Source organism: Nycticebus coucang, chromosome 3 (assembly GCF_027406575.1).
Source record: "Nycticebus coucang isolate mNycCou1 chromosome 3, mNycCou1.pri, whole genome shotgun sequence".
Taxonomy (NCBI): Eukaryota; Metazoa; Chordata; class Mammalia; order Primates; family Lorisidae; genus Nycticebus; species Nycticebus coucang.
Window position 1 is genome coordinate 133,577,449 of NC_069782.1, and position 26,552 is coordinate 133,604,000.

The window sequence follows — 26,552 nt, forward strand, 5'->3', positions numbered from 1 at the left end:
CATGAGTGAATATATGCAGGTATGTGCAGCTGGGAGCCGGACATGTGGTAGGTGCTGCTTCAGTGCGGCCTGCCTCTGCACCCTCCCACCTTCACCCCATGGTTCTGGCCAGAATGCTTTTCCTGGTCACCGCCCTACCCATCTCTCAGAGGTTCTTTCAGGCAATACACCTTGAAGCCTTCCCTAATCACCTATCAGTGGTTCTTGGGATTCCAGCATCCTCTGTGGAACCTGGGGAAAGGCAGATCCCTGTGCCCAACTTCTAGTGAGTCCATCAAAGTCTGCGGTGTGGCCAGAGACTTGCACCCAGGTGATACTTGTATGTGTAGTGAAGGGTGACACTTGAAGCAAACTGGTCTTTTCTGAACCCTTTAGCACTTCATTTTGATCTTCCTTGTGGGAAGCACTTGGAAAGGCACCTTTGCAGTCTCTCCTAGGGGGAAAGGCTTGGGCCTATTTATTTTCCTTGTCCCCCCAAATGCTTGTGGACTATTAATGACCAGTTAAGAAATACTCACCATCTTTTGCCTCCCTGTCCTCTCTCTGCCCCTTATTCTACTGTGTGGGTGTACCTGAGAGAAGCCTGTGGCGAAGCTGATGCCACTTGGACCACAGAGCCCAAGCAGGCTCTTTAGATTCTCTCAGATCGCTCTCCAATAGCTGTGCAGGGAAACTGGTCCACTTGGATTTTAACATTCCATTCAGAAAGGAAGTGAGACGCTTTCTCAACTAGGGATGATGGTACCATCAGTCACTTCAGGTAAATTTTAAAAAATAGAGCCTTGCCCAACCACTCCAGATTGAATTCTGGGTCCAATGTAGGTTCAAGGTAGGGTCTGGGCAATTGACTGGATTCTCTGGGTGATTTGGATGATACCCTTGATTATAAACTACAATGCTAGTCCCAGGTTTTGCCTTCAGTAAGGGCCAAAGATGGGTTGTTTTCTGAGAACATAGGGCTCTCCCCCAAATTAACCAAGCTCTTGGCCTTGGACCAGCCCTATCATTCCACCCTTGTCAGGAGATACAGTAAACACAGTCCTGGAGCATTGTCCAAAGCAAGTGAGCAGATGCTGTGTAAAGCCCAGCATCGTCAGTAAGGAAAAGAGACTCCTTGGAGAAGGGGTAGGGGGGATAGTCCTTGGTGGAAAGGCCAAAGCTCCCTAGAGGACTAGAAATTCGCATTTAAAAAACAAATCTTTCTTCAAAAACCAAAAGCTTCCAGTTACTTCTGGCTCCTACATTTCTTAATATGCGTAGCTCTGTGAAATAAGGTCTTGGGCTGGAATCTGCCCTACAAATGGCTTTCAAAGGCCCTTTCTGGAACTCTGCAGGCAGCACACAAGTTGCCTCAAAGACAGGCTAGAAATACTCTATTTTGTTATTTTTAAAAGTTTCCTGAAAGCATAAAAATAAAAAGAGGAGTGAAAGCTTCTCATCAAGAGGAAATCCACCCCCTCCCCAACTCTGCCCTGGAACCTCAGATTTCCTGAAGTTAAAAAACAAACACTGTGACTATTTCTACTTCTTGCAAAATGTAATTCTTCCTTTAATATAAATAAGGCAGCATGAAAAACCAAGAGCCCCACTGCTTTCTGCTTCAGAAGCAGCTTTGGTGCACAAAAGGTTCCTGTTTCCCCACTGTGTTCTATAGTCTCTGTATAAACAAGAAGCCAGAGGGTATTTCTTCAGTGAACTTTCTCTCAGATGCAAAGGGGAAGATGAGGGAGATCCAGGCTTGGTAGTGGCTTCTGGAGGATATTTTTTGGTTGCTGGAGTCTCTTCAAAGCTTAAGGGATCAGGATGAAGTGGAGAAAAGCAAGGACGATAATAAATAAGGAAATTCACTCTGATTCTGGAAATGCATTCATTGGAATGGGGGTGGCGGTGCTCGGGTTGTTGTTATAGACACACTTGAGCAGGTTTATGTCCCGGGGCATCGGGCTGGCTGTCGGGAGGCTGGGGAGGGGGCGGACCCAAGCCTGAACTCAGTCTAACTCTGGCTTATACAAGGAGGCTTCCTACTGGTTCTGTTGCCCTGATCACAGCTGAGCCTCCCCACCATAGATTAACCCTAGCAGGCAAAAAGTCCATCTTCCTGAGCTTTACGAGGCTAGGTGAGAGAGCTCCTGGAGGTAGGAGAAAGGAGCGCCTTTTTGTTGAGTTGGTTGTGTTGTCTGGGAGGCATGGCTGGCTTAAACCCTGGAGCTGGAGCTGCAGCTGCCCCTGGAGGAGGAGGAGGCTTAGCTGGAGGGAGACACCCACACAGTCTCCATTCTCTTCATTTCTCCTTGGGACCCCTGCAAGGGGTAATGTTGAGGGAGGAAATCTCAAAGGGCCAGTGAAGCTTTAAGTGAAGAGCCTTCTTGATCCTTTTGAACCAGATCTAGGGACACAGCCCAGCTCCAATGCAGGCTCTGGAGATCACCAGTGACCATAGTCCCTAGCCGTGCCAAGGTGGCCTCTCTGAGGCCTGGTGGTTGTGCCCATAGTGCTGTCACTGTGGGTCCTCAGTCCACTGAGTCTCCACCAGGCTCTATGGGTCTGGATCATCTCCATGTTCAGCCATGCTTATGTAGTAAGGGTGCATTCTGGGCACTGAGGAATCCCTGCTGCAGTGAGGAACTAGGGGTCGGGGGATGGGGCTTGCAGACTGGAGCTGGGTTCTACAGTAGCTCTTGCTTCCAAGCACACCCCGCCCTAGGATTGGGACCCTGAGACAACCCACGGGTACAGCGTCCCTTGCCCCTGGGCTCTGAAACTTCTCTGAACTGGGCCAGACTGCCAGACAGACCCTGGCACCCAGGCCCAGGCTCTGTCATCTTCCCCAGCCACCCTGTGTGTGCATCTTTATCTCTAGATCAGCTTCCACCATCAGCATCTGCCCTCCCCCTACCACTCTGTAAGGGGAATAAAGAGAGGTGAGGGGCTGCTGAGCTGGCACCCAGCATGGTAAATGACACTCATGGTGCTTGGGACACAGTATGCAGGGTGGAAAGGTGTGCACCTGAGTGAGAAGTGTAGCCAATTTCAAGCTTCTCTCTGCCACCAAGTACCCATTCCCATGACAGACATTCGTCACTTGGGGCCTCAAATCTCCATCAGGTCTTTTCTTTAAAGAGTATAAAACAGTGGCAGCCACAGTGGGACCCCTACTGTTGTGCAGGATGTGGATCAAAGATTCCCTGTTAGTACTTTAGCTGCAGATGGCTGGGGCCAAGGATTCCTGGGATTAGAGATGCTGGAACAGGTCCTTGTCAGCATTCTTGTAGATCCCCTGCTATTGATACAAGTACAGACTGGACCCTAGATGGAAAATGAATCACACCCAAACCAATTGTTGAATTGTTGCTAACTCAGTGTCCACAGTGTTCTGTCATCATCTTGCCCATTCGTGGTGATCCAGAAGTAAACTGGAAAAGAAAAGTCCCTAAATCCAAACAAGAGCTTTCCCAACAGGTCCCAATGACATGAGAGCAAACCAGCTTCCAATTGCATTATTTCCTCTGCTCTGTAGGGCCTGGCTTCCCGGCAGTGGCTCTCACCAAAGCCTGCCTTGTTCCCAGGACAGGGCTTGCAGATGCCCCCAGGGTGTGAACATGGGAGATACCATCGTCCTGATATCCTGGTCCCACAAGCTCTACAAGATGACAGATTTCTGGGGCAGACTGGCATGGTCAGTGGGGACATGAAGGGAATACTCGCTGACAAGTGCCGGCGCATTCTTAAGCATCTCATAGAAGGAGTCCACTGTCTTACGGTAGAGACTTCGATGCAGGACAAAGGGCCGGAAAAGGTTGAGAGGCTCAGCTCTGCGCACAGCCTCAGGGAGTCCCATGACCTCTGGCACCTTGCGGTTACCAATGAAGAAGTGATGGAGCTTTTTCTCAAGCAGACTTTTCTCTAGGAAGCAGAGCAGATCGTGCAGACGAGCGTTGAGCTGCCCAGCCTTCCAGTCGGTGGCTCTCCTCAGGAGCAGGAGGTGCAGCAGGGCGGTCTTCAGGTGGTAGGTGCTGAGTCCGCTGGGGCCTGTCAGGCGGCTCTGCTTGGAGAGCAGGAAGGAGGCAATCTGCAAGCAGCTGAGGTGGCAGGAGCCCTCGGGCAGTGCCTTTAAGGTCACTCGGAGGAAGTGTCTCTCATACACTGCAAAGGACAAAACCCAGTCCGTGCTGGAATCCAGGGTGTCCCAGGAGGGCTCCCTGGGAAGATGGGAGACAAAGTACAGGTCTGAGTCATCACACTGGATCACAGGAATCAGGTTGAAGGGCATGAACTTCCCTGAGCGGAACTTGATCTTGAGGGACCCTGGGCTGTCCAGCTGACCAAAGGTCAGGTCGAAGTCATACTTGTGGGCGATGCGGTGCCAGGCCCTGGTGAGGGCTATCTGGAACCACTTCATGACTTGCATGGTGTCCAGGTGCTGGGAATCTCTGGCGCACAGCAGATCTTCCATCTTGCCACTGGGCTGCACCGTGTTGTTCTTGCTGTGGAGGAGACAGAGCATGTCTTCCCCCAGCTTGGTCTTGCCGCAGACACAGCTCAGCGCATCAGCGTCCGCCTGAACCACCTTTATCTTGCCGTATCCCTGACGATGCAGAGGCACAGAGCGGCTGGAGCACCAGAGCTCCGGGTGGAAGCGGTAGGGCTCTGGGGGCGTGAAGGGCACAAAGAGGTCACACAGCAGCGGCCTGTCCACCTGCCAGTTCTCATACATGCTGTCCACCCCAATGAAGTCCTCCACCTCCATGTCTGTGTCCCGGTTGCAGAGGCTCCTCAGGGCTTCCAGCAAGTCATCCACGAAACCTTCCACGAATTCCCGGGTGCGGGCAGTGTCTGCCGTGGCCCCCCGGATGCAGCGCTCATAGAAGTGGCTGAGCGTGGCCTTGTCCGGCAGGGTGAGGCCCCTCAGTGGAGAGCTGCTCAGCCCAGGCAGCTCGTCCTCATCCCCGCCCGGGCACTCGGGCGAGAGCCCGTCCTGGTGGTCCTGCCGCCATACCTCAATTATCAGGAAGAGGATCATGCAGAGGGTGCTCCAGAGGTCCCAGGCCGCACGCGCCTCATTCTGCTGCTTGCCCTCCTCCGCCACCCGCTCCAGGGCCTCCTTCTCAGCCGCCAGCCGGGCTACCTCCTCCTCCAGGCGCAGCTGCTCCAGCTGCAGCTTCTCCTGGTGCTCCTGCATCTTGCGGATTATCTCTTCCTCGTTCTCTGGTACTGTGGCGTTCTCCCGTGGGAACAGCAGCGGGTGGTTGATGATGGCGGTCACCACCACCAGACACACCCGGAAGAGCCCCATGGCCATGGCCAGAGCTTTCCTGGGGACAGAGAGACCGACAGTCACGCCAAGCTTCCCTCAAGGCCACTTCCTCCCTGGACCCTCGGCCCAACCTCTGCCTCCCGGGGCTGGTCGAGTCTTAGTTCTCCAACCCAGCCCACCCTGAAATCTCACGCTGCCCTCCCTGAAATCTCAAGCACTCCAGTCCAGCCTTGGGAGAAAGAACCCCAGAGGCCTGCACCTGCGGTGGAGATCTCTTTTTGCCCAGATAGTCCCCTGGCTGGCAGCAGCACTCCACTATCCTTGGGAACCAACTTGTCTCCTGCTACTCTTTACCTCTAGGGTGGGAATCGACCAACCCCCATGCTTCAGGGGTGGGAGCATAACCCTAGCGCAGGACAAACTCGGCTACCCTTTTCTACTGCGACAGTGATTGGCTAAGGGATGAGCATGTGACCTAATTTGAGCCAATAGGAAACAGACGTTAGGATGTTTTGGACCCAATGGGCTGGAAGACTCAGCCTGTTGCTAGGGTTGCCGAGGGAACAGGATTACACTGCAGGTGGCTCTCGAGAAGGAGTTTGCCTAAGATGCCTACAACAAGAAAAGCAACCCCTTGCCCCCCCCATTCAGCTGTGCTTGAAGCCATAACTGTATGAGCTTTTTAGTCATATACATCAATAAAGAAGTCCTTTTTAAGTCAGTTTGAGTTGTTTTTCCACCACTTGAAACCAAACAGTCTTAAATAAAACATCCCCTTCTACCTCCAGCAAATGCCATCTTCTTACGATACAGTAAAGCCTAGTGGTTGAGGGAGAAAAGGCTAGGTTCCAAAGCCAGCCCTGTCACTGAGCAGCTGTATGACCTTAGGCATGTTAACTCACCTCTCTGAGCCAGGTTTCTTTACTGTATAAGAGGAAAACAATAGTCTTCCACAGAGTCATGGCAATGATAGATGGAATGATCCCTGCAAACTACATGGCCAGTGACAAGTGCATAGCACATATACATTGAACAGTTTCTGAAGTAGTTTTGAGCCCTAATATTCCCCCACTGTAAGTGTCTTCTGATCTGGAAGACCTCACCCCAAATCCAGACCCAGATACCCTGGCCTTCAGTCTTTCCCAAGACAATCTTGGCAACAACCTCAGACAGCAACAGAGTCCCTAGTTTTTTCTCAGAGACATCTGAACTTTCTTCTCTCTTTTTTTTTTTTGAGACAGATTCTTACTTTGTCTCCCTCGGTAGAGTGCCGTGTCGTCACAGTTCACAGCAGCCTCAAACTCAGGCTTAAAAGATTCTCTTGCCTCAGCCTCCCATGTAGCTGGTACTACAGGTGCCCACCACAACACTTGGCTATTTTTTTTTTTTTTTATTAAATCATCTGGCTATTTTTTGTTGCACTTGTCATTGCTGTTTAGCAGGCCTAGGTTGGGTTCGAACCCGCCACCCTCAGTGCATATGGCTGGTGCCATAACCACTGTGCTATGGGCGCTGAGCCTAAATATGACTTTTTTTTTTTTTTTTTGGCCAGGGCTGGGTTTGAACCCACCACCTCCGGCATATGAGGCCATATGCCGGGGCCCTAATCCTTTGAGCCACAGGCACCGCCCTAAATCTGACTTCTTAATTGTAAAAGGAGCCACTCCACTCCCCCAGGATAAGTAAGTTTTTAAACCTTGAGTGACTTTTGAGGAAGGGCTAATCTTTAGAATCTTTGCAATTCCAATTATGATCCACAGACCAGCAGCTGCAATATCTCTTGGGAGCTTGCTAGAAAAGCAGAATCTCCCCTGAGCCAGACCTGCAGAATCAGAATCTGTATTTTAATACCAACCACATTAAGTCCGAGAAGTGTTACCTTATACCCTAAGGCTTGCATTACATACTCTCCTGTCCTCAGCAGAACCTTGGGAATTAGCAATCTGTAATATCCACAACTTGCCAGCTCCCTTCCTGCCTGGGACCTCTGTGATGAGACCAAATAGCTAAATGCAAATCAGCTGAGGTCCTGAGAGTGGTGGTGGAAAACAAAAACACCAAGGGCTCCTCCCACCCTCCACTCTGGCCCAGCCATGCTTGCTGACACTGCCTGAGAGGACCTTTTTGGTAGGTCTGAGCTCCACTGTCTTTGGCCTAACCCCTGACCTTGAATTTGCACAACAAAATTCTGTCCTGACGGTGTTTAGGAGCAGTGACTTGTCACCAGCTGAGCATACTTCTGCAGGTTATCCCTGGCAAGGGGCAGGATATAGATGGCCTAAGCTGTCTGCCACCACACGTGGCAAAGCTTGTTGCTCAGAGATGACTCACACAGCTACACCCCATGCACAACTAGCTGAACCTGTCTGCAGGAGCTAAAAGGGTTAGAGGCAGGGAGGACCAGCCACAGAGGAATCCAGCGTGGAGGCAAGTTCAGGGCTCAGAGGTGAGTTCTGAAACACAAGTTTCCTCTTTAGGAGGAAATGGGACAAGAGTAAGTGGAGAAGTCACACTGAAAGGTAGATGGGGTGGAAAAAAAATGCAAGGGGCAGTAAGCCAGCTTTCTTCCCCAAGTCCAGGAGCAGCTTGCTGGATGATTGCAGAAACAGGTCAGCCCCGGTTTCTGCATCAGAGAAATGTTGATGGAAAGTTTTGCCAGGGTGGTCCAAGACATAACTGGGAGGCTGGCTGATTAACGTGGGTGAAAGTTTAAGACAGAGTGATAACAGTGCAGCAGCCAGTTAGGAGATAATTTGGGAGTTCTGAGGTCCTTTAGGACCCCTGTACCATAGGCAGCCACCTTTGAGCACAGCAGGCCTTAACCAGTCACAGTAATAGCCCTGCAACTCCCAGTCCAGGAGGGAGTCAGCTTCCATGTCAACTCAGGGTGTCAGAAGCCACCAACTGCGGAGTGGTGCCATCACCAAGTCCTGCGACTAGGAAGCCCTGTTGGTCTCCACCCCACACCTTCCACAGTGCTTCCTGCATATGCTGCATGCCTCCCAGAGGAGGAATTGCAGTAAGAATCTCCTGGTACTGGGGTAGGAGGTTCGGAACTCCAACTAGGGAGACAGACTGGGTGTACTCAGCATGTGAGCCTATTGAAGGTGACCTTGGACAAATCACTTGACTTCTCAGGGCCCCAGTTTATTCTTCTGTAAAATGAGAATAAAACTTGCTTTTGTGGGGCGGTGCCTGTGGCTCAAAGGAGTAGGGCGCTGGCCCCATATACTGGAGGTGGTAGGTTCAAACCCGGCCCCAGCCAAAAACTGTAAACAAACAAACAAAAAAAAAAACTTGCTTTTGTAAAGCTTGAGCAAGATAATGAAGGTAAAGCACTGAGCAAAATGCGTGTTCTTGAGCAAGTTTTCTGGTAACAGGGTAGCTAGGATTGGGCTGGGAACACACAGAGGACCTTGCCTGTAGGGATTCAGGATGGAGTGGGGGCCACATGGATGCCCCTACAGGGACCTCTGGCAGGATGCAGGGAGCCCACAGTAACAAGGACAACTGCAGGGTTACAAACAAGACTGGGCAGGGGCTCCAGGGACAAACGGGGCCCTAGAAGGAAAGGGGCCTGGGCTGTGAACCCAGCTGACCTACATTTGAACTCTGATTCTTCCCCTCACTGAGTGATCCTGGGTGGTTCACTTAGCTTCTCTAGGATGCCCATGCTTTGCCTGTGAGGATACATGCCCCCCCTTCATAGCAATGTTGGGAAGGTTGTATGAGGTAACGCTTTGGGTGCTTAGCACTGTGCCTTGCACGGGGTGGGCTCCATGCCCCTCAGCACACACAGGCCTGTGGTTTCTCATCTGCCAAGCACACCAGCCCTGCCCAAGTCCCAGGGGCATGGAGGAAGGCACGCTCAGAAGTGCTTTGACAGCACAAAATGCTCCCCTCTTTTTGCTGTTCCTTGGCACATCCCTCCCTCCACCCTGGCCCCCAGCAAGAGGGGAGAAGGCTTCAGAGCCTGGGATCCTCCTGTAGGTCAGGAGTTCCCTGTGACTCACGTCCCACTGCCCGCCCTCCTCCCCCCCCAGGCTTGGATCCCAGCTGTCATTTTGCTGCTCATTAAACTCTGCACAGGCTGTGTCTGCAGCATCCTGAGGAATGGGGCTGGGAGGGCCAGCCAGGCTGGGGTAGAGGATGGAGCTGTGGCTGAATTTGAAGCCTCTACTACTTCCCCTTCCCAAACCAAGTCATGGGAAACACTGTCCTGGGGACCCTGGGGTGGGGGGCAGAAGAACAGGGGGGAAGGAGAATCCAGGGGTTCTGACAGGACAGGTGGCTGGGAGCCTCTCACTCACATTTCCCCCAAAAGCCCCATTCCCCTCATTCCAAGGATGCCAGTCTCCACCCTGGCCCGACATTCTCATCTCTACCAGGCTGTCTCACAGCTGGTGGGTTTGGCTTTCAGAATAAACCTGGGCCACTTGGCGGACTGTTGTCTGTCTGCTCACCAGGAAGCTGGTGGCAGGAAGCCTTGTGTTCCACCCCAACCCCACACTTGCCCACAGAGAGTGAGCAGCCCATGCTCACAGTTAAACTTAGCCTGGCAAAGGGCCAGGGGCACAGGGAAGCAGAGACTGAGGATGACAGTGGCCTCTGGATGCAGCTGGGCAGAGAGCTATAGGTGGCTGCCAGGACCAGAAGCCCAAGATCCTGGGGGAAATCTAAGATGACTTGCTTCCTTCAGTGGGGCCCCTCACTCTTGGGTCCTCCAGAGCCTAGAGAACTCCCCACCACAGCTTAATCCAATGAATGGCACTATGAGTTGTCTAATCGCCACATCTCCCATTTCTCAAGCCCTCGCTGGGATGTGATGGATACCGTACACACTGACTACTGTCATCTCCAAAGAGGTGAGTGTGAACCCTGTTGCGCAGATGGGTTAACCAAAGCCCAAGACACTAAGTAATTTTCTAGCCACACAACTCAAGAGTCAGAGCTGGGCTGAGATTCAAGCCCATTTTGTTTGCCTTTGCCTGCAGAGCCCATGCTTTTCTACTGTGCTACATTTACAGAGTGCCTACTGAGCTTGTGGAACGTGCTGGATGCTTTAGGGCCCACAGTGATCAGCATGGCATGATCCTTGGCAGTAAAAGCATTACAACCCATGAGGGAAGGAAACAGCCACTAAGCACACAGGACAGAATGGGAGGTGGGGCATAAAAGGCACATGAGCTACAGGCTGCCCAAATTCAAAGGGCGGGGAGTTTTACTCTTATTCTCCAGGGGCTCTCCTTGTCTGGAGACCTTTCCTGCACCCACCTGTTGGGGAGATATTGGTGTGCACCCCTTTGGCTCCATATTCACCTCCTCCCTTCCTTCCAGACAGAATTCCTACAACAAACCAGGAATAGTTGGAGCCTGTGTCTGGCCCCATAACCTGGTCATCACCCCCCTCTGCCCCAGTGCCCACTACTCCCTCCCAGGGTTGGCTGACTGAGACCTTAGCCCATGTCTTAGTGGCCCAGTGTGCCTTCTGGGACAGTGGTTCTCAGCATGCTTAGCAGCAACAGTAACACGTGGGAACTTGTCAGACCTGCACATTTTCAGGTACAACCCCGGACCTGCTGATCAGAAATGCCAGGGGTGTGGCCCAGTGGCTATGTCATAACAAGTCCTCCAGGTAGTTCTGACCCCAGCTCATGCCTAAGAACCACTCCTTCCCAAGCCAGGCATACATTGGGGCTCCCGCAATGTCACAGCAGCCAAGGCCTTGGAGCTTGTAAGATGCAATTAGCCCTGCTAATTACAACAGCAAAAGCAGCCCTCGCCCTGGCGTCATCTTTAGAGCCAAAAAGAGCAGGTGATGGGTTTCCTTTATGAAATGGAATAAAGGAGGTGTGGCTGATGGCACAGGCTAAAGATTTTAGCCCAGGCCTGGGGTTACTTGGGTCCCTTTCCCACTTTAGATGGTGTATCCTGGCCTTGCCCTAGAGTTTCACAGTCCCAGCTAATGGGGTACACAGTTGTTTGGGGGGAAACAAAGCCATGGATTTAAGAAAGGCAGGATTCAGATTTGTAGTAACATAAGCTCCATTTTACAGAGGAGAAAACTGAGGCCTAACAAATATCTTGATCTGGCAGGTGGGGGTGCTTGAGACAGGTTGGACATCATCCCAGGGAACATCTGGCAGGGTTACAAAAGAGAGATTTTGAACGGGGAAGATGTTTTCATAAACAGCCATTTAGGAAGCAGTGACAGAGAGGATGCTAAGAGCTCTGCATGTGTTTGGTGAAGGCCCCCTCTCAGAGGCATGTGTTACTTTGGGTAGCTGACCATCTTGATCTTAGAGATGAAGAGACTGATGTTCAGGGAGGTTCACTAGGTGGCCTCTGAGATGCCCTGGTCACTGGGTCACTCACTTCAACTGAGTCTGCCCCCTGCCCTGGGGCACCTCCCTGGCACCACTGTCAGTGGTAACTACCAATATCATTCAGGTTACCTGTCCCTTAAGCTTCCTAGCCCTGGAAGTATAGGACTGTGAGAAAGGACAGGTTGAATACAGAGCACGAGTTTGACCCCAAGTCTTGGTTTTGAAGTTTGCAGCCCATGGGTGAGTAGTCTGAGCCATGGGGAAGCTTCTCTAGGCTATCTTCTCATCCTTGATTCCAAGCTCTCTCCAGCCAAGCCCAAGTCCCACATTGGAGTCAGCTCAGCTTCTCTGCCAAGTCCAGGGTCATCCACTGTACAAGGCTGACTCAGGGCCCCTTCTCTGGAGTCTGCCCCTGGGAGCAGCCTATCTTGCTCTTCTCTGAACTCCTGCAGGTCAGGCCACCTTCTTGCTCTTTTCTGCATCACGCATCAGCTCCTGCCTTCCTACCTACAGTTCCAGAATGGTCAAAAAGTTAAATGTCCCCCTGTAAGTCCCCAGGGCACCAGACCCAGGCTGGGTGCACTACAGGCTCCCAACATGTCAGTGGGGGTTTACTTATCATGCACTGGGAGGAGATGGTGGTGGCAGATACAGCTGTGAGTGACATGTTTCCACCAACTCCTTCCTCTTTGTCTGACTCAGGGCAGAGAGTTAGGACATGCACAAATGGCAGCTCTGAGTGCATCACTGCTCAACCCAGTTTGGCTCTGACCCTCCCAGGATAGCAGGAGAAGAGAAAGGCCTCCGGCACAAGGCTAGAGAGCTTCCAGCAGGGCCATCTCTGGCTGGTGTCTCTCTTCACCTGCACCCCAAATGGGGGCAGGGAGCGGATCTGTGGGGTCTGAGCAGCATTGAGGTTGGGGGATGGGCCCTGGTGTGGGGTGGGGTGGGGAGAGGTACGCAGAGAAAGAAGTGAGGAAAGAGGAAGGAAGAGGACCAACATACACTGCTGAGCAAGTAGGTAGAGCGGGCGTGGCTCTGGGGCCCAGTGCTTCCTCTTCTTCTCAGGGTTCCTGAAGCCCCCCTGCCTGCCCAGCCCCTTCTCCTTCTCTTAGGCAGGACCTTCTATTGGCCAGGTCCATCCTCCTCGGACCTGCCACTCTGATGCTACCAGGCCCCTTCCCCTCATCTCGTCCAGTCATCCTTCCTGAGGACTGGGTGGCAACCAAGTGCCAGGAAAGTGTGCCAGGCTGAAGGGAGAGCTAAATGGTGGGGATGCTGGTCACTGGATAGCACATATGTCATCTGAAGGGGAGAGCCACCATGTCACATTCTGCACACCCAGAATGGCAAGATTTTTTTCTTTTCCCCTCAAGGGACGTGAGTAATCTGGATTTTAAAAAAATCTTCCAATTTTTAAAATGTTGGCTGCTATTTCAAAAATTCTTTAAAAACTATGTGAGCCAAATAAAACCTGTGGGCCACCCATAGCCCATGGCCCCAGCCTGCAGCCCCTCCTCTGCTGGCCACAAAGCATTCCTCAAGGCTGCCCTCACCTAGACACCCCTCACATCACTCCCTCAGCAACTACCCAGCAAACCTACCATTTCCTTTGTGTCAGGTCTCCCTGAAATGGCCCTGAGCTCAACCTTCCTCCCCAAACCCAGAGGAAGGCCAGTGCCCCCTGCTCAGTCCCCACAGCCATGCTCGGAAGAATAACCCCAACCACACTCCGTGCCAGGCTTTATGTAAGCGCCAGAGCAGGTTTTCTCTCTGCCGCTCTAGCCTATGCATGGACTAGAAAAGAGACTCTGTTGGGGGTTGGCATCCTGGTAACTTATAGGAAACCTCCTCCTCTTCTGAGAGTGGGCCTTGAGTAAACTTAATGCTTTGGGTGTGACTGGGCACCTCCTGAGTCTAGCCAGGGTGTCCCATGCAGACAGGAAAAAGGCTTAATGGTTATGCATGAAAGAGTACTTGGTGTTATAGAACAAGGTCTATGATCTGAAGGTGCCCCAACTGCCCTCCCCTGACCCACGGGAGAGTCCAGACGGACTGAGTAGGACCCTGGGCACAAGAGGACCCAGAGGTCAATACCAGACCAGAGTGATGGGGAGGGGGGGCAGGACTGGAGAGAGAGAGCAGAGATGAGCTTCCCACCCACATGCTTGCTTGAGGTGGCCTTACACATGAGACAGTGAGAAACTGTCCACTGGGCCAGAGCAGCAGGGGGACATTTAACTTCTTGACAGGAAGGCAGGGGCTAATGGGTGACACAGATGGGTGCCCCCCTCTGCTGTCTGCAAGGGGACAAAAAGTCACCAGGATACCAACTCCATACTCTGGGTCAGGAGGGCGGCTGGCCAGCCCCTGCTCAGGAAGGACAGTGCTTGAGTCTGCCAACTCTGGGTGGGCGAGACACATCCTGTTCCTGCTCCTCCATCGGCTGATGCATGTCCGGGTGAGCAGGTGGAGAAGGCAGGGAAGCCATCAATCTCCTGGGAAGGACAGGAGTCCCTCCACCCAGCTGCCCTGCCTGACTCCCCACCGCAAAGGCCTTACCTCACGGAAATCACGGTGTCTTGGGACAGACAGAGGCCGGGTGTCTATGGCGGGTTGTGGGAAGGGGAGTGAGAAGGCACAAGGAGTACAACAATCACAGAGACAAGTGACCCTGAGTGCTGGCCCACATCCCCTCCAGGGCACCTCAAGTCCCACAGTCACTGTGTGGGCTGAATGGCAACCCTCAAAAAAATATGTCCTGTCCCAATGCCAAACCCCTACAAATGTGACTGTATTTGGAAAAAGGGTCTTTGCAGATGTGACTACATTAAGGAACTTGAGACAAGATCATCCTGGATTACCTGGTGGACCCTAAATCCATGGACAAGTGTCCTTATGAAGAGACAAACAGAAGACAGACTGAGGAAAGATGATGGGAGACGGATGCAGGGTGGCGGCCACAGCCGAGGGTCCTCTGGGGCCAGCAGGATGCTCTCCTAGGGCATTTGGAGGGAGTGGTGCCCTGCTGCACCTTCATTTCCGGCCTCCCATCTTTCTACCTGTGCAGCATCTCAGTGGGGAGGTGCCATCAACCTGTGTGTCAGGCAGGAGCCCAAGGTGCTGAGAGGTGGAGTGATCTGCTCAAGGTCACACAATGAACCACACCATGGCTCCAGACCTGGCTGTCTCCCTGTGTACCCATCTGCATTTTCACCAGCTGTAAACGCCTCAGGGTAAGGGCAGGGTCTTGTTGGACTTTACATTTCCCAAAGTGCCTGGCACAGACTGCTCGCTGTGCCAAGGACATGTGCCATCCTGGGACCTGCAGCTAATACAATACCCTAGAGCAGGTGTCCTCAAACTTTTTAAACAGGGGGCCTCAGACTGTTGGAGGGCCGGACTATAGTTAAAAAAAAAAAAACAACTATGAACAAATTCCTATGCACACTGCACATATCTTATTTTGAAGTAAAAAAACAAAACGAACAAATATAATCACACTGCCTACTGTGGCCTGCGGGGCCGAAGTTTGAGGACTCCTGCCCTAGAGGTACCACTTTCAAAGAAGGCCTCTACAAGCACCCACCGCTCACAGGAAGGATGAGTTCCCTATCATGAACCTGCCCTGGAGGGCCTCTCTTGACTACCACTGGGACTCCCACCTCAGATTTCCACGCCTGAATTCTCAGAGCACTTATTAATTACAGCACCACAGCCCCAACCATTTCCCACTGTCCTGTACTGGCCTGGCTTCGGTGGGAATTCCTCAGAATTTCCCCACTGCCTGTGGGCCCCCTCTCGCCCACAAGTGCTGGTATAGAGAAAAAAACAATACCCACGTCAGGCAGGGAATACCAGGGCTCCCCAAACCCATCCTCTTTCTCTCTCCACCCTATGTTCTGTGCACCCCCTGCCCCCATGCACAGCAGCAGAAGCTTAGGCAAAGCACACTTAGCCATGGTGCAGCGAGGGAGGCTGTACTGGTGGAAGCTGGCTCCGAACAACAGCAGACTCGGGCCTGGAGAGGGAGGTGGTGGAGCCAACCCACCCAATGGGGGAGTAAACAAAAAGGAAAACCAAGTGGAAACAAAGCCATCCTCACACACCACACCACCCCCACCCCTGCCCGCCCCTTTCTCTTTTCACAGAAGAACTGGATGGATGGAATTAAACTGCTAGCTCTGGCAGCCACCTTCCTTTTGATTGCTGGCTGGGAACAAAGAGAACCCAGCTCCCAAAGCACCCTGGCCAGAATTCTCTACCTGCCTTTAGGGCACAGAGGAGGATGGGTCCCCCAGGACTTTCCCCACAGCCACAGAAAGGCCAGTTCCCCAACCCCAGCCTCCCTGCCTCATCCTACCCTCTCTTACCCAGGTCCTGGCTTCCTGGGATTCTGGCCTCCACACAGCAAAATCCCAGACTATACTCCTACCAGGGTCCCTTGTGGCTTAGGCAGTACCTGACAACCTGACACAATGCCTGGGCCCCAGCTGGGTTGGGGAGAGGGGGGAGGAGTGGGAAAGAAGGGAACCCCACCCCCCCACACCGCCTGCAAAGATCTAAAAACCTCTTTCATCTTAATAAAGGGGAACAGCAAGAGACACAAAGACAAGAGGGAGGCCAACCCAGTTGTAAAAAAAGTTAAGAGCTTGTGGTTGTTTTTCTCTGCTCCTGCTCTGGGGCAGGGCCTGGGCTGAACAACAGGGCTACTGCCCCCCCGCCACGAGCTAGTCAGAGCAGCCAGTTCTTCCCCTCTGGAAGGCAGACCCCTGGACCGCAAGGCTAGAACAGTTAACAAAATTACTCCTGGAATTATCTGTGATTACAGAGTCATACTCCCTGTGAATTACACAAAACAAAACAACAATGATAACCTACAACCACATCATTTTCCAGCCATAGGGACGCAGTGATAAGAAGTGACCTGTGCGCTCTGCCCTGGCTGCACCTTACACATAGCAATGCCTGTTTCAAGTCTGAACCCATGACTCAGCAAGCTGCCATAGACAGTGTCAAGTTCATAAGAACTTACTCCCACTCCCAAGGTCACCCGGGTAAGAAACAGTCTGAAGCTCATCAGCTAAAAGCTGTTTGTAGAGACTTAGAGTACAGTAGCTAAGGGGCCAAACTCCACAATCAAGGCAGCCCAGGTTTGAATCCTGGCTCTACCACTTGCTGTGACCAGAGTACCCGCTTCATGGTGCTTTGCACATCACTGAAGTGGTGCCTACAGTCATATGACAGTGCTTTGTAAATGACATTGGTACTGGTGATAATATCAGGTCTCCCCTTTGTTAAATCATCCTGGTAGCATCTGAAGGACTCCTCTGCGAAGAGTAGGGGTGACCAATGCCCCTGCAGCTCCTCCAAAAGCCTGGGACAATAATTGAGTTGTCTCATTCACCTCCTTGTCTTCTAAAGGCCCAAGGGGCTGACACGGAGGGAAAAGAGGAAGTCTGACACCCAGGAAGCTCAGCAGCCACCTCCCTCGCCATAGCCACACCAACATGGACACCCACAGCTCCCGCACCAGCACTCAACATTAGGAGCCGGCTGACTCTGCATGGGTTGCTAAATGAATGAACTAACAGATGGAGCCAGGATTGGAAAAAGAACCTCACAGCTTTTACTCCCAGGAGCAGGAATCTGAAATTCCTGGAGTGGAGTAGGAAGCCCTGAATGAAGTTCCTTCTGAGTTCTTTCTAGCCAGGAGGCACCCTGCAGCCAGGAAAGCAAGCAGTAACTGTGTTAAGTGCCTGGGGAAATGACCAAAATCCCTTGGAGAAACAGCCTAGAGGTAGAGATGACCCCAGCCCCTTTGGACCAGCCTTCACCTAACTGCAGGCTGACTCACTGCCAAGGTTTACCCAGAAAATGACTCAAGAACGAACCTGACATGTTTATCTGACCCTCAGCTGCTTCATTCCTGGCAACCACATTCTTGCTCAAGAGTCTTGCAGAAAAGGAAGATAAGCAGAGGATTATAGGGTTTGGGACGGATGACCAGGGAGAAGGAGCAGAGAAGTAACTCTTGGCAGAGTGACCAGCAATTCTCCTTTTCCGGAGCAAACCCACTGGACAAGCCTCACAGCCCAGGCTCATCAAGGGAGAGTTTAGCCAATTGCAGCCACTGCATCCCATTTACTGAAGCTTAAACATTGTGTAAAATGCTTTCTGAGGAAACTCTCATGTTAAACTTCCAGGTACTTATATCCGTTCTACAGATAAGAAACTGAGGCTTGGAGAGGTGAGGCCACTCTCGAAACATCACAGACCCAGCAGCAGACTCTCCAGCCTGAGGTCTTCTCGTGCTGCTGTGCTACCTAGTGACCTGGGACCTATGGGCTTTCCTTCCCTGCAATGTTTGGGGAGGGACTACAGACACATTAAATGAACTGTGGCTGTGAAGTAGGGAGTCAGACATAATGAAATATGAGGTTCCTTCTACCAGGAGATTCTGAGTGTGATCCAGGCCATTTGGGTTGGCTTTTCGGCCAAAAGGAAAGGTGAAGCCTTTTCTACAGTTGATTAGGAAAAGGGAGTGAGGGCTCTGGGTAGTACCTACTGTGTTAGGAGGAAGTGGCATTGATGTACTTGGGTGTTGGGGGCAGCACAGAAATGGGGTCCCAGGCATCGCCTGTTCCCCTCCCCTCCAGCCCAGACATGTATATCCCCTGCCTTTTCAATGACTCTGGAACAAAGCCTCAGCAAACAAAGGAGGCTTTCAAGAACTTCAGGCGGGTCCCTGACTGCTGCTTAAGAGGCTATTGAGATGGCTCCCTTGAGAACAGTGTATTACGAGCACATGGTTCTGCACCATTGGGAAGGGCCAACATTATGACAACACCCTCCCTTTGGGTTTGATACAGGCTGGGTGGAGACTGTCCTGTACCAGCTTTAGGGAAATGACCTAGAGGAGAGAGAGAAAGCAGGGGCAGCCCAGGAGACTGGCCAAGCAGAGCCCCTCCTCTCAGGCGTTGGTGTGTGTCCCACTGTATCATGCACCTGGAAATGAGTCATTTGATAATTATGGGCTTTGTAATTTTCCTAGGGACATCCATCTGAGCGTCTCAAAGGGCTCTGGATTTTACTGGTACTGCTTGTTATTGTACCCATTTACTTATTTATTAATTTCGACACAGTTTTACTCTGTCGCCCCAGGCTAGAGTGCCCTGGTGTCAGCCCAGCTCACAGCAACCTCAAACTCCTGGGCTCAAGTGATCCCCTTGCCTCAGCCTCCCATGTACCTGGGACTACAGGCTCCTGCCATGATGCCTAGCTAATTTTTCTTTTCTTTTTTTTTGAGCAGAGTCTCACTATGTCGCCCTCGGTAGAGTGTCCTGGCATCACAGTTCAAACTCTGGGGCTTAAGCGATTCTCTTGCCTCAGCCTCACAAGTAGCTGGGACTACAGGCGCTTGCCACAATGCCCGGATATTTTTTTTTTGTTGTTGTTGTTGTAGTTGACATTGTTGTTTAGCAGGCCTGGGCCAGCTAAACAGTGTATGCGGCTACTCACCAGCCCCAGTGTATGCAGCTGGCACTGTAACCACTGAGCTATGTGCGCCAAGCCTAATTTTTCAATTTTTAGTGGAGAGACAGCCTCACTCTTGCTCAGGCTGGTCTCAAACTCTTGAGCTCAAGGGATCCTTCTGCCTTGGCCTGCCAGAATGCTAGGATTACATGTGTGAGCCACTGTACCTGGGCAGACTGTTCCCATTTACAGATAAGAAAACCGAGCTCCATCTGCTAATATCACAAAGTGAGTCACAGCAGGAGGGGACCAGACTGCTTAGGCGTGGAGCTGGTGGTCTGCCTGTCTTCTCACCTCTGATGCAAACTTTGTGGGATTCTTTATGCCACTTTTATGTTTCCTGGGCCATGGTGTCCAGGCAGAGAGGCCTGAGGTGGCAGAAAGAGTCTCAGGCTCGGGGAGACCACAGATCTAGGTTTGAATCTCATCTCTTATTTTCAGTTTGAGGCAAGTGCCTTCACCTCTCTGGGAATGTCCCTTCACCTGTAAAACTGGGAAAATACCTTGAAAGCTTCTGTGAGGAAGAGAAACAAATAAATGTAAATTCCTGGGATGGTAGTTTTGCTTAGAGTACTCAGTCAATGAAGCCATTTATTCAAAAGGCTATTTTACAAGGTCATGACAATTGATTTCGGGACCAGATTTGCAAATAGAATAACCTGTAAATAGTTTTCTCTGCCAACAATACCCTAATTTTTCATTTATAACCATGAAAAATCTAGGTTTATACAAAAACGAGGGCAATTACATTAGCTGCTGATATGCTGGACATCAGCGAAGCACTTGAAGTTCCACATCTGAAGTTGCACAAAGTAAAAACTTTAATCAGATGCCTTCGGGAGGAAAGACAAGGCAATTCCTGTTAGGAAACCTCTGTGGAGGCTTCACTTTTCTTCAGGGTGAAGATTTCCCCCTTTCCTGCATCTTTTATCCCTTATGCTGGCATTTGGCAGCCCTGATTAGGAATTTCTGTCTTAAGGAGAGCAGGAAACATCACCTTCTAAGATGTGGCTGAAGCCACAGGTCACCAAATTAAGAGCATCAAAATTGCCAAGTGAGTTCAGCCTTGTAAACAGTGTCATCCCCAAGTGTAATAGGGTCGACACCCATGGCTTCCCTCTCTGACACTAAAATATCAAGTAATTCTCAGCCCTCCCTCCCTAAAATATCAAGTAATTCTCAACATCTCCAACTGCAGGGATTCCACAGGTTTAGTTTAGCCCATCTAGAATTCCACTGGGAATGCTAGAACTGGTGGAGATAAGCTCTGAGGTGGATTTCTATATCCAGTCGGTCTTACCTCTTGGAGCTCTCCAATCCTCACAGAGTGCATTCAATCACACAGCTCCATAAGGCCAATGAATGGACCCCTAGGACAGTGCTATGCATGTCAGAGGAGTACCAGGATTGCTTATGAAGAATCTCCATAGTAAGCACATGAGCATCCTTGTAAACCCATAGTAAGCCCTTGAGCTTCCTTGTTTCTCACTTTCTTCGGGGGGTGAGGGTGAAGGAGGGAAAGTCACTTTTCTGATGGCCAGTCACTCTCTAATTTCCTTCTAATTCTCCCTGTAAGGGGTCCTGCTCAGAAAACTAAAGGAGACCCTGGCTGTCAGCACTGGGCTCTTTGCCCTCAGGTTGGACCGAAGGCCTAGAGACCTGTCACCAACTGACTCACAGCCCAGACCTCAGAATCCTCTTCCCTTTGCACCCCCTCTCCCCGTGGCCCATCCTCTATCCTGGCTCTGGGAAACACACCTGTGGATGTGATGCCTTCTATGTCCCTTCCCTCCAACATGTGTCTTACAGTTGAAGTTGATCTTTCTCCTTCATATCTACCTTAAGGTAGAAGTGTTGCCTTGGGCAACAGTGATGTCACCTGCAAGGTGCTTCCATTTCACTGATGTCATGGGGTAGACCACATGGATGGACCAGGGAACGTGCTCTCTCTGGGCAAACACCACAGGCCCCAAACCCTCAAGGAAGCGCCAATAGGCCTCCATGCTCTCCCGTATGACCCCCTTCCTCTCCCAGAAAGCCTCCTCACCCTTCTTCCTTCTCTGGTTTCCCATTACAGGTCATGCCTCAGACCTGACTTTCTTTCTCCCAGAGTCAGTGGAAAGGTCCAGACAAGCAGCTTTGTGCTCAGCTCCGAATGAACCACTGGGAAGGATACCAATGATCTCCTTCCCCTGGTCTGGGACAGTCTGGGTCCCTGTGGCCTTGCCCTTTGTTCAGGCCTCAGAGCAGTGAGCTGAGAAGGAAGCTGGGGGCCCATTTCAGCAGAGAATGCAGATACTCAACTGGCCTCTACCACCCTGGGAACCCAGATGGGCCAGACTGCGGTCTGTGCCATTGTGCTCAGAGCTTTCTAGGCTTCATCTGGCTCAACCCTCCCAACAGCTCTATGGGGGGTTATACCCATTTTACTGATGATGAAACTAAGACTTGGAAGAGTCAAAGCACTTAAGCACTTGCCCAACTACTGAGTACACCCAGGTAATGAGTGGTGGGGCAGGACTCTACCCAAGTCTGCCTCACGCCAAAGCCCATGTGGCCACACCTTCTAAGCTCTGGGCCACTGGATACAGTTCACTAAAGATGAGCCATGAGGGGCCTGGACAAAGACCAGGCAGAGCCCTTTAAATCCAAAGAGGCCAGCTGGGCAGGACAGGCAGCTTGAGGCAGCCAAAGCAGACACTACCTTAGGATTGCTTCAGCCCCAAGCTCACACAGGGCTGCTGGGATAGGTGGCCAGTCTTGGCCCTTCTGCTTCCCAGGGCCTCTGTGCTATCAGGGACCACATGTTTTTGCTCTGCCCTTGGCTTCTTACTGACCCACTCAGTAAGGTCACTTGATCATCCTCTTGATTTGCATGTAGCATTTACCTGTGGCCTGGCTCTGTAACCCTGAGATTGTGCAATAGCTATTTAACTTATGCAAATGCAATCCACCTCACTGGGAGATAATGCTTGCAAAACACTAAACAAATAAGTAAACACAATGAAAAATCACTATATTATGAAAAAGGAAAGGGAGAAATCCTACCAGGCAAACACTAGCCCTGAGGCACTGGCCAAGGAGGTACACATGGCCAGGCTGAAAAGCATCTGCTCTAGCTGGCAAGTATCTCTCTTAAACAGTATTTTTCAACCTTTTTTATCTCACAGCATACTTGAACCTGTAGTTAAACTTCCATGGCACACTTAAATTATGTGATTAAAAAAAAAAAAGAGTAAAGAAAATATTTACCATGCTTTGAACTTCTTTTGAAAATAATTTAATTAATGATCTTTAAAATTTTTCGCAAATCACTGCTCTAGAGGGACCCAGAGGTGGGCAGAACCCTGCATGATTGGACATCACGGCCTCCTACCCTCCTGCCTGACGCTGACTCCAGCTGAACTAAACACAAACCATGTTCTGGGCTTTGGTTTCCCACATGGCTTGTCCAGGTTGCAGGGAACAGCCTGTGTGATGTCTGCAAAGTCTTCTTGAAAATAAACTAGTATTAGATTTGTATACCTACTTCTGGGGGCCTTTTCAGAATGACTCGGTAGCTTGAGTCTAAACCACTGAAAATTTAGGAAGCAGGGTTCCTGAGTGGGCACAACTGAGAGCCATCCCCTGGAACAGGTGACATGATCCAGGTAAACACCACCCTTTGGCTAACATTGTGACTTCTTTACTGCTGAAAAGTCGATATTGTTTGAAGTATCTATCCATAGTATGTAGTATAGCAAAGTGCTGGGTTCCAGTTAATTAAGTGCTCAGGTATACAGTGGAAACTAAGTGAATATATATATTCACTGTAAGAGCTGTGAAGTGGTGATTTGGGATAAGCTTGGGAAGGGCATCTGCAAGTGAACAGGGTTTCAACAAGGAGGAGGACACAGATGGGGATTAGGGGATTGGAAGGTTGGAACAGCATTTTTGGACACTCCTCACCTCCTTCCACTCTTTTTCTGCCTAGGTTGGGGCCCTGTGTGGAGCTGTGGCCTTTTCCCTCTGCACCACACGCAGGTGGCACTTACTCATCACTCTCCCACCAGGCCCCAAACTGGATCTGCCACCTCACACGGCCCAGTGATTAAGGAAAGTCTTTCGATTCTTGGGCGAGGCCTCTCCATCAGCCATCAATGCTGGGCTTGCCTCTTTCTTTCCTCCTTTCTCCTGCCCAATTAGTCTTCCATCCTCCTCCACCCCGGCTGAGAACAGGTATTTCTCCCTTGACAAAGGAAGAAAAAGGCAACTGCTCTTCTTCCCTCTTCTCCATGAGGGTCCCCAACTAAACTAGCTTTTTAAATTTAACTTGCTTCTTGCTATGTGAATGCTCAGTGATTGGCACTCAGCTTCTAGGTTCATAATTTCCCTGTGCCTCAGTTTTCTCATCTGTAAAATAGGGATAATAACACCTAACTCATAGGGCTAGTGTGAAGATTAAATGAGTTTATATAGGCTAAGTGCTTTTGAAAAAAAAAAAAACCTGGCAAATGTTAAGGCTTCAATAATTATTGATCATCAAGGCTGCTGTGAATGGTTGTATAAGTGGTATACTGCGCAAGGGCACCTGGCTGCGGAGGTGAGTGTGAATCCAACTCACATGCTGCCTTCCCAGCTGTGAAGTCTTGGCTGTGTCCACCCAGATGAGACTTTATTCCTAAATGGTAACAACTGCCATATGCTTGCTGAGAGGAAACACCTTATTCTAATTCACCAAAGGACTGAATACACTAGCAGCAGCCCTTACTATCAACTGTCAGTATCCTCATTGCTCTGCTGCCTTCCCAGCAAGACTGGATTAGAGGAGGGTCCAGGATGGACCAGTCTCAGCCATAAACAAGTCCTGCTTCTCAGCTTCCTAGCACATTTGGGGCACTGCCCATCCCATAGTACACTTCCTGATTACAGCCCCACAGCTGCCTTACTAACCCACCCCAGCAAGGGATTCCCATCTCTGAACAGGGAACCACAGAGCCTTCAACTCTGAAGGCACCTTCTCCTTTATAACTGCTGACAGCCACCTGTCTCTGCTGACAGTGACCAGCAGCACAGTGCCTGCTGAGTTCTACTTGGTGGAAATCCCTAAACTGCACTAAACTTTAGCCCTGCCTCCTGGCCTCTAATTATTGAGGGCCTGAGGCCAGATGAAGCAAGTATTTTCCTTCTGTCAAGCAACAATGTCTGAGATATGTGAAATGTCCCCCTAAGTTTCTCATCTCTGGATACATATTACCGGTTCTTTTCCTTCTCCCCACAAGATGCACTCTCTAGACCCTCCACGCCAGTCTGGCTGTTCTCCCCTGGACAAGTTCCCATTTGGCAGTGGGTGTCCCCCGAAGAAGGAGCACTGAGATCTGGGCTAGGGACCCCCCTACTCTTGTGGGGCTCAATGTATGGGGTGCACCCTCTTCATCAGACAGAACTTTCTCTTTGTTGACACCAGAGGCTCCACAAAAGGAAAAACACAAAACCAGCTTCCTCCCAGACAATACCCACTCAGATGAGGCAATTCTGCCAGAAGCCTCTCCCAAGAAGTTCCTGCTTTTTCTTGTCCTCTGATAAAAAGTTCACCCACACATTCTCTTCTTTGTTTCCCTAATGTGTGCAGCAGGAGCAGAGAAGTGACAGCTTGTGGGATGATTATCACCTTAAAAGCTCAGATCCTTACCCTTTCAAAGTCAAAGGTTGAAATGGTTGCATCTTTGAAAATCACCACGCTGGATGATCACTTGTATAAAAGCCTTTCCATACACCCAGGAGAGCAGAGTCAGGATAACCACTTCATGGTTACCCACAAGTGGAAAATCTGAGGGCAGAATGGCCTGGAGCAGCAGCAACACACAGGGAATTAGCGAACAATGAAAGCCACTTAGGCACGTGGGCGGGAGGAAGGACTCAAAACACATTCGGCTTTCACACGGAGGAACTAACAGCACCTCTACGTGTCTCTACCACCCCATTTTTACCGCCAGCCTGAGCCTTTAACTCCACCAACCACGGGTTATCTTTGGTGAGCGGCCTCAGTGAGGGAGACCCAGTTTGTAAAAGGCCCTGGGTCAGCTCCAAGAGAGGAATAAGAAAATAGAAGGCGGCCGAGTTAGATCCAGAAGACCAGTGTCTAGACTGCTAACTAGTATTCAACACTCTAGTTTTGACAAGGCAGAGCGGCTAAAGGCAAATGAGTTGCCTGCCAGATTTGGTTGCAATGTTTTCCCTTCTTGGTCGGCAGCATCTTTATTTTTAAAGGGAAGGAGCCTGTCTGATGGGCAGTCCGGCCCTGGGGCTTGAGTCCCTTCACCAAGCAGCCAGAATGGCGGAGGCTAGGGGTGGTGGTGGGGGGAAGGGTTTGGGGGAGGGGCACAGAGACGGAGTTGAGAATGGGGTTAGGAGTTGGGTGCAGAGAGTACTTGCAGCCTCAAGAGAAAGTCTGTACAACGTGGAGTCTCATCTACTAGTAGTCCTCAAAGAGGAAGCGGGGCCGAAGCAACCACGTAGCCCCACTAGCAGAAACCGAAAACAAACTTCAGTCCTACTCCTTCTTAGCAGGACAGGAGGGAAGGGAAAGAGGGAAGAGAGGTGGCTAAGTAGCAGGGAGACTGGCTTTTCCTTCTGCAGCAGCACTCTGCTCAGGCGGTGAAAAGTAACGGATCATCTGGGTACTAGGGACAAAAACGCGGTTAGCGCTCCGAGCTCCGAGGCTCGGTGCACCGGCTGCAGCCAAGCGTCCACCAGCTCCTCCGCCCAGACTGAAGCCGAAAGACCCGAAGGGACCCCGCGTGGTAGCGGGAGCAGGAGGCGGGGCCGCAGGAAGACAAAGCATCCGCCTCTGCAGGGGTCTTTCGGTGGGCGGGGTGGGGGGTGTCTCCAAAGTCAGTCCTCCGCCGGGTAGTGGGGGTTCCTTGCAACCCCTACCCCCGCTCCTGGCCGCCATCTCGGGCGCAGCTCCACCAAGTTCCCGGTCCTCATCGCGCCCTTCCTTCAACGCGTGGGACGAGGACTTACGTTTTTGGCCTTGGTACTGGTTCCCTGCCGCGGAGGACCGCGCGAGCCTAGGCTCTGCGCGCTGTCCGGGGCCCGGGGCCCAGTCCCCGCTGCTTGCAGGCAGCTGCCGCGTGTTACCAGGCAGTTCAGGGATGTGTGAGGCGACACCACGGCCGGCTTCCTCCGTCTGGCCTCAGTAGACAGAACTCTATCGGGTTTAGGATTTGCTCATTTCCTGGATGTCACAGAAACTTTTCCCTCCTAATAAGAACAAAACCCCGCCCTACTCCGGCTTCCGAAGCTCTTTAAGGAGGACCGTATGGGTTAGCGGGGGTTGAGTCCAGGGTCTTCCGCGATCTGCCCAGGGACTACCCTCCCTAGAGATTCCAGACGGCACAGCAGAACTGGAGATCGACTAGGACAGATGGGATACGGCCAGTGGAGTAAAGTGT

At 51.3% G+C, this 26,552-nt stretch overlaps 1 protein-coding gene across 1 annotated transcript; it reads right to left on the reverse strand.

Annotated features, from left to right (window-relative positions):
• Nucleotides 1-1,522: 1,522 nt before the first annotated feature.
• Nucleotides 1,523-26,314, reverse strand: ITPRIP (inositol 1,4,5-trisphosphate receptor interacting protein). Its single transcript, XM_053585571.1, has 2 exons — nucleotides 26,122-26,314; nucleotides 1,523-5,312 (listed from the first exon to the last, which is right to left on the reverse strand). The coding sequence occupies exon 2, from the start codon at nucleotides 5,297-5,299 to the stop codon at nucleotides 3,641-3,643; it is 1,659 nt and encodes a 552-aa protein (XP_053441546.1). The 5' UTR covers nucleotides 5,300-5,312; nucleotides 26,122-26,314; the 3' UTR covers nucleotides 1,523-3,640.
• Between the last annotated feature and the right edge of the window lie 238 nt (nucleotides 26,315-26,552).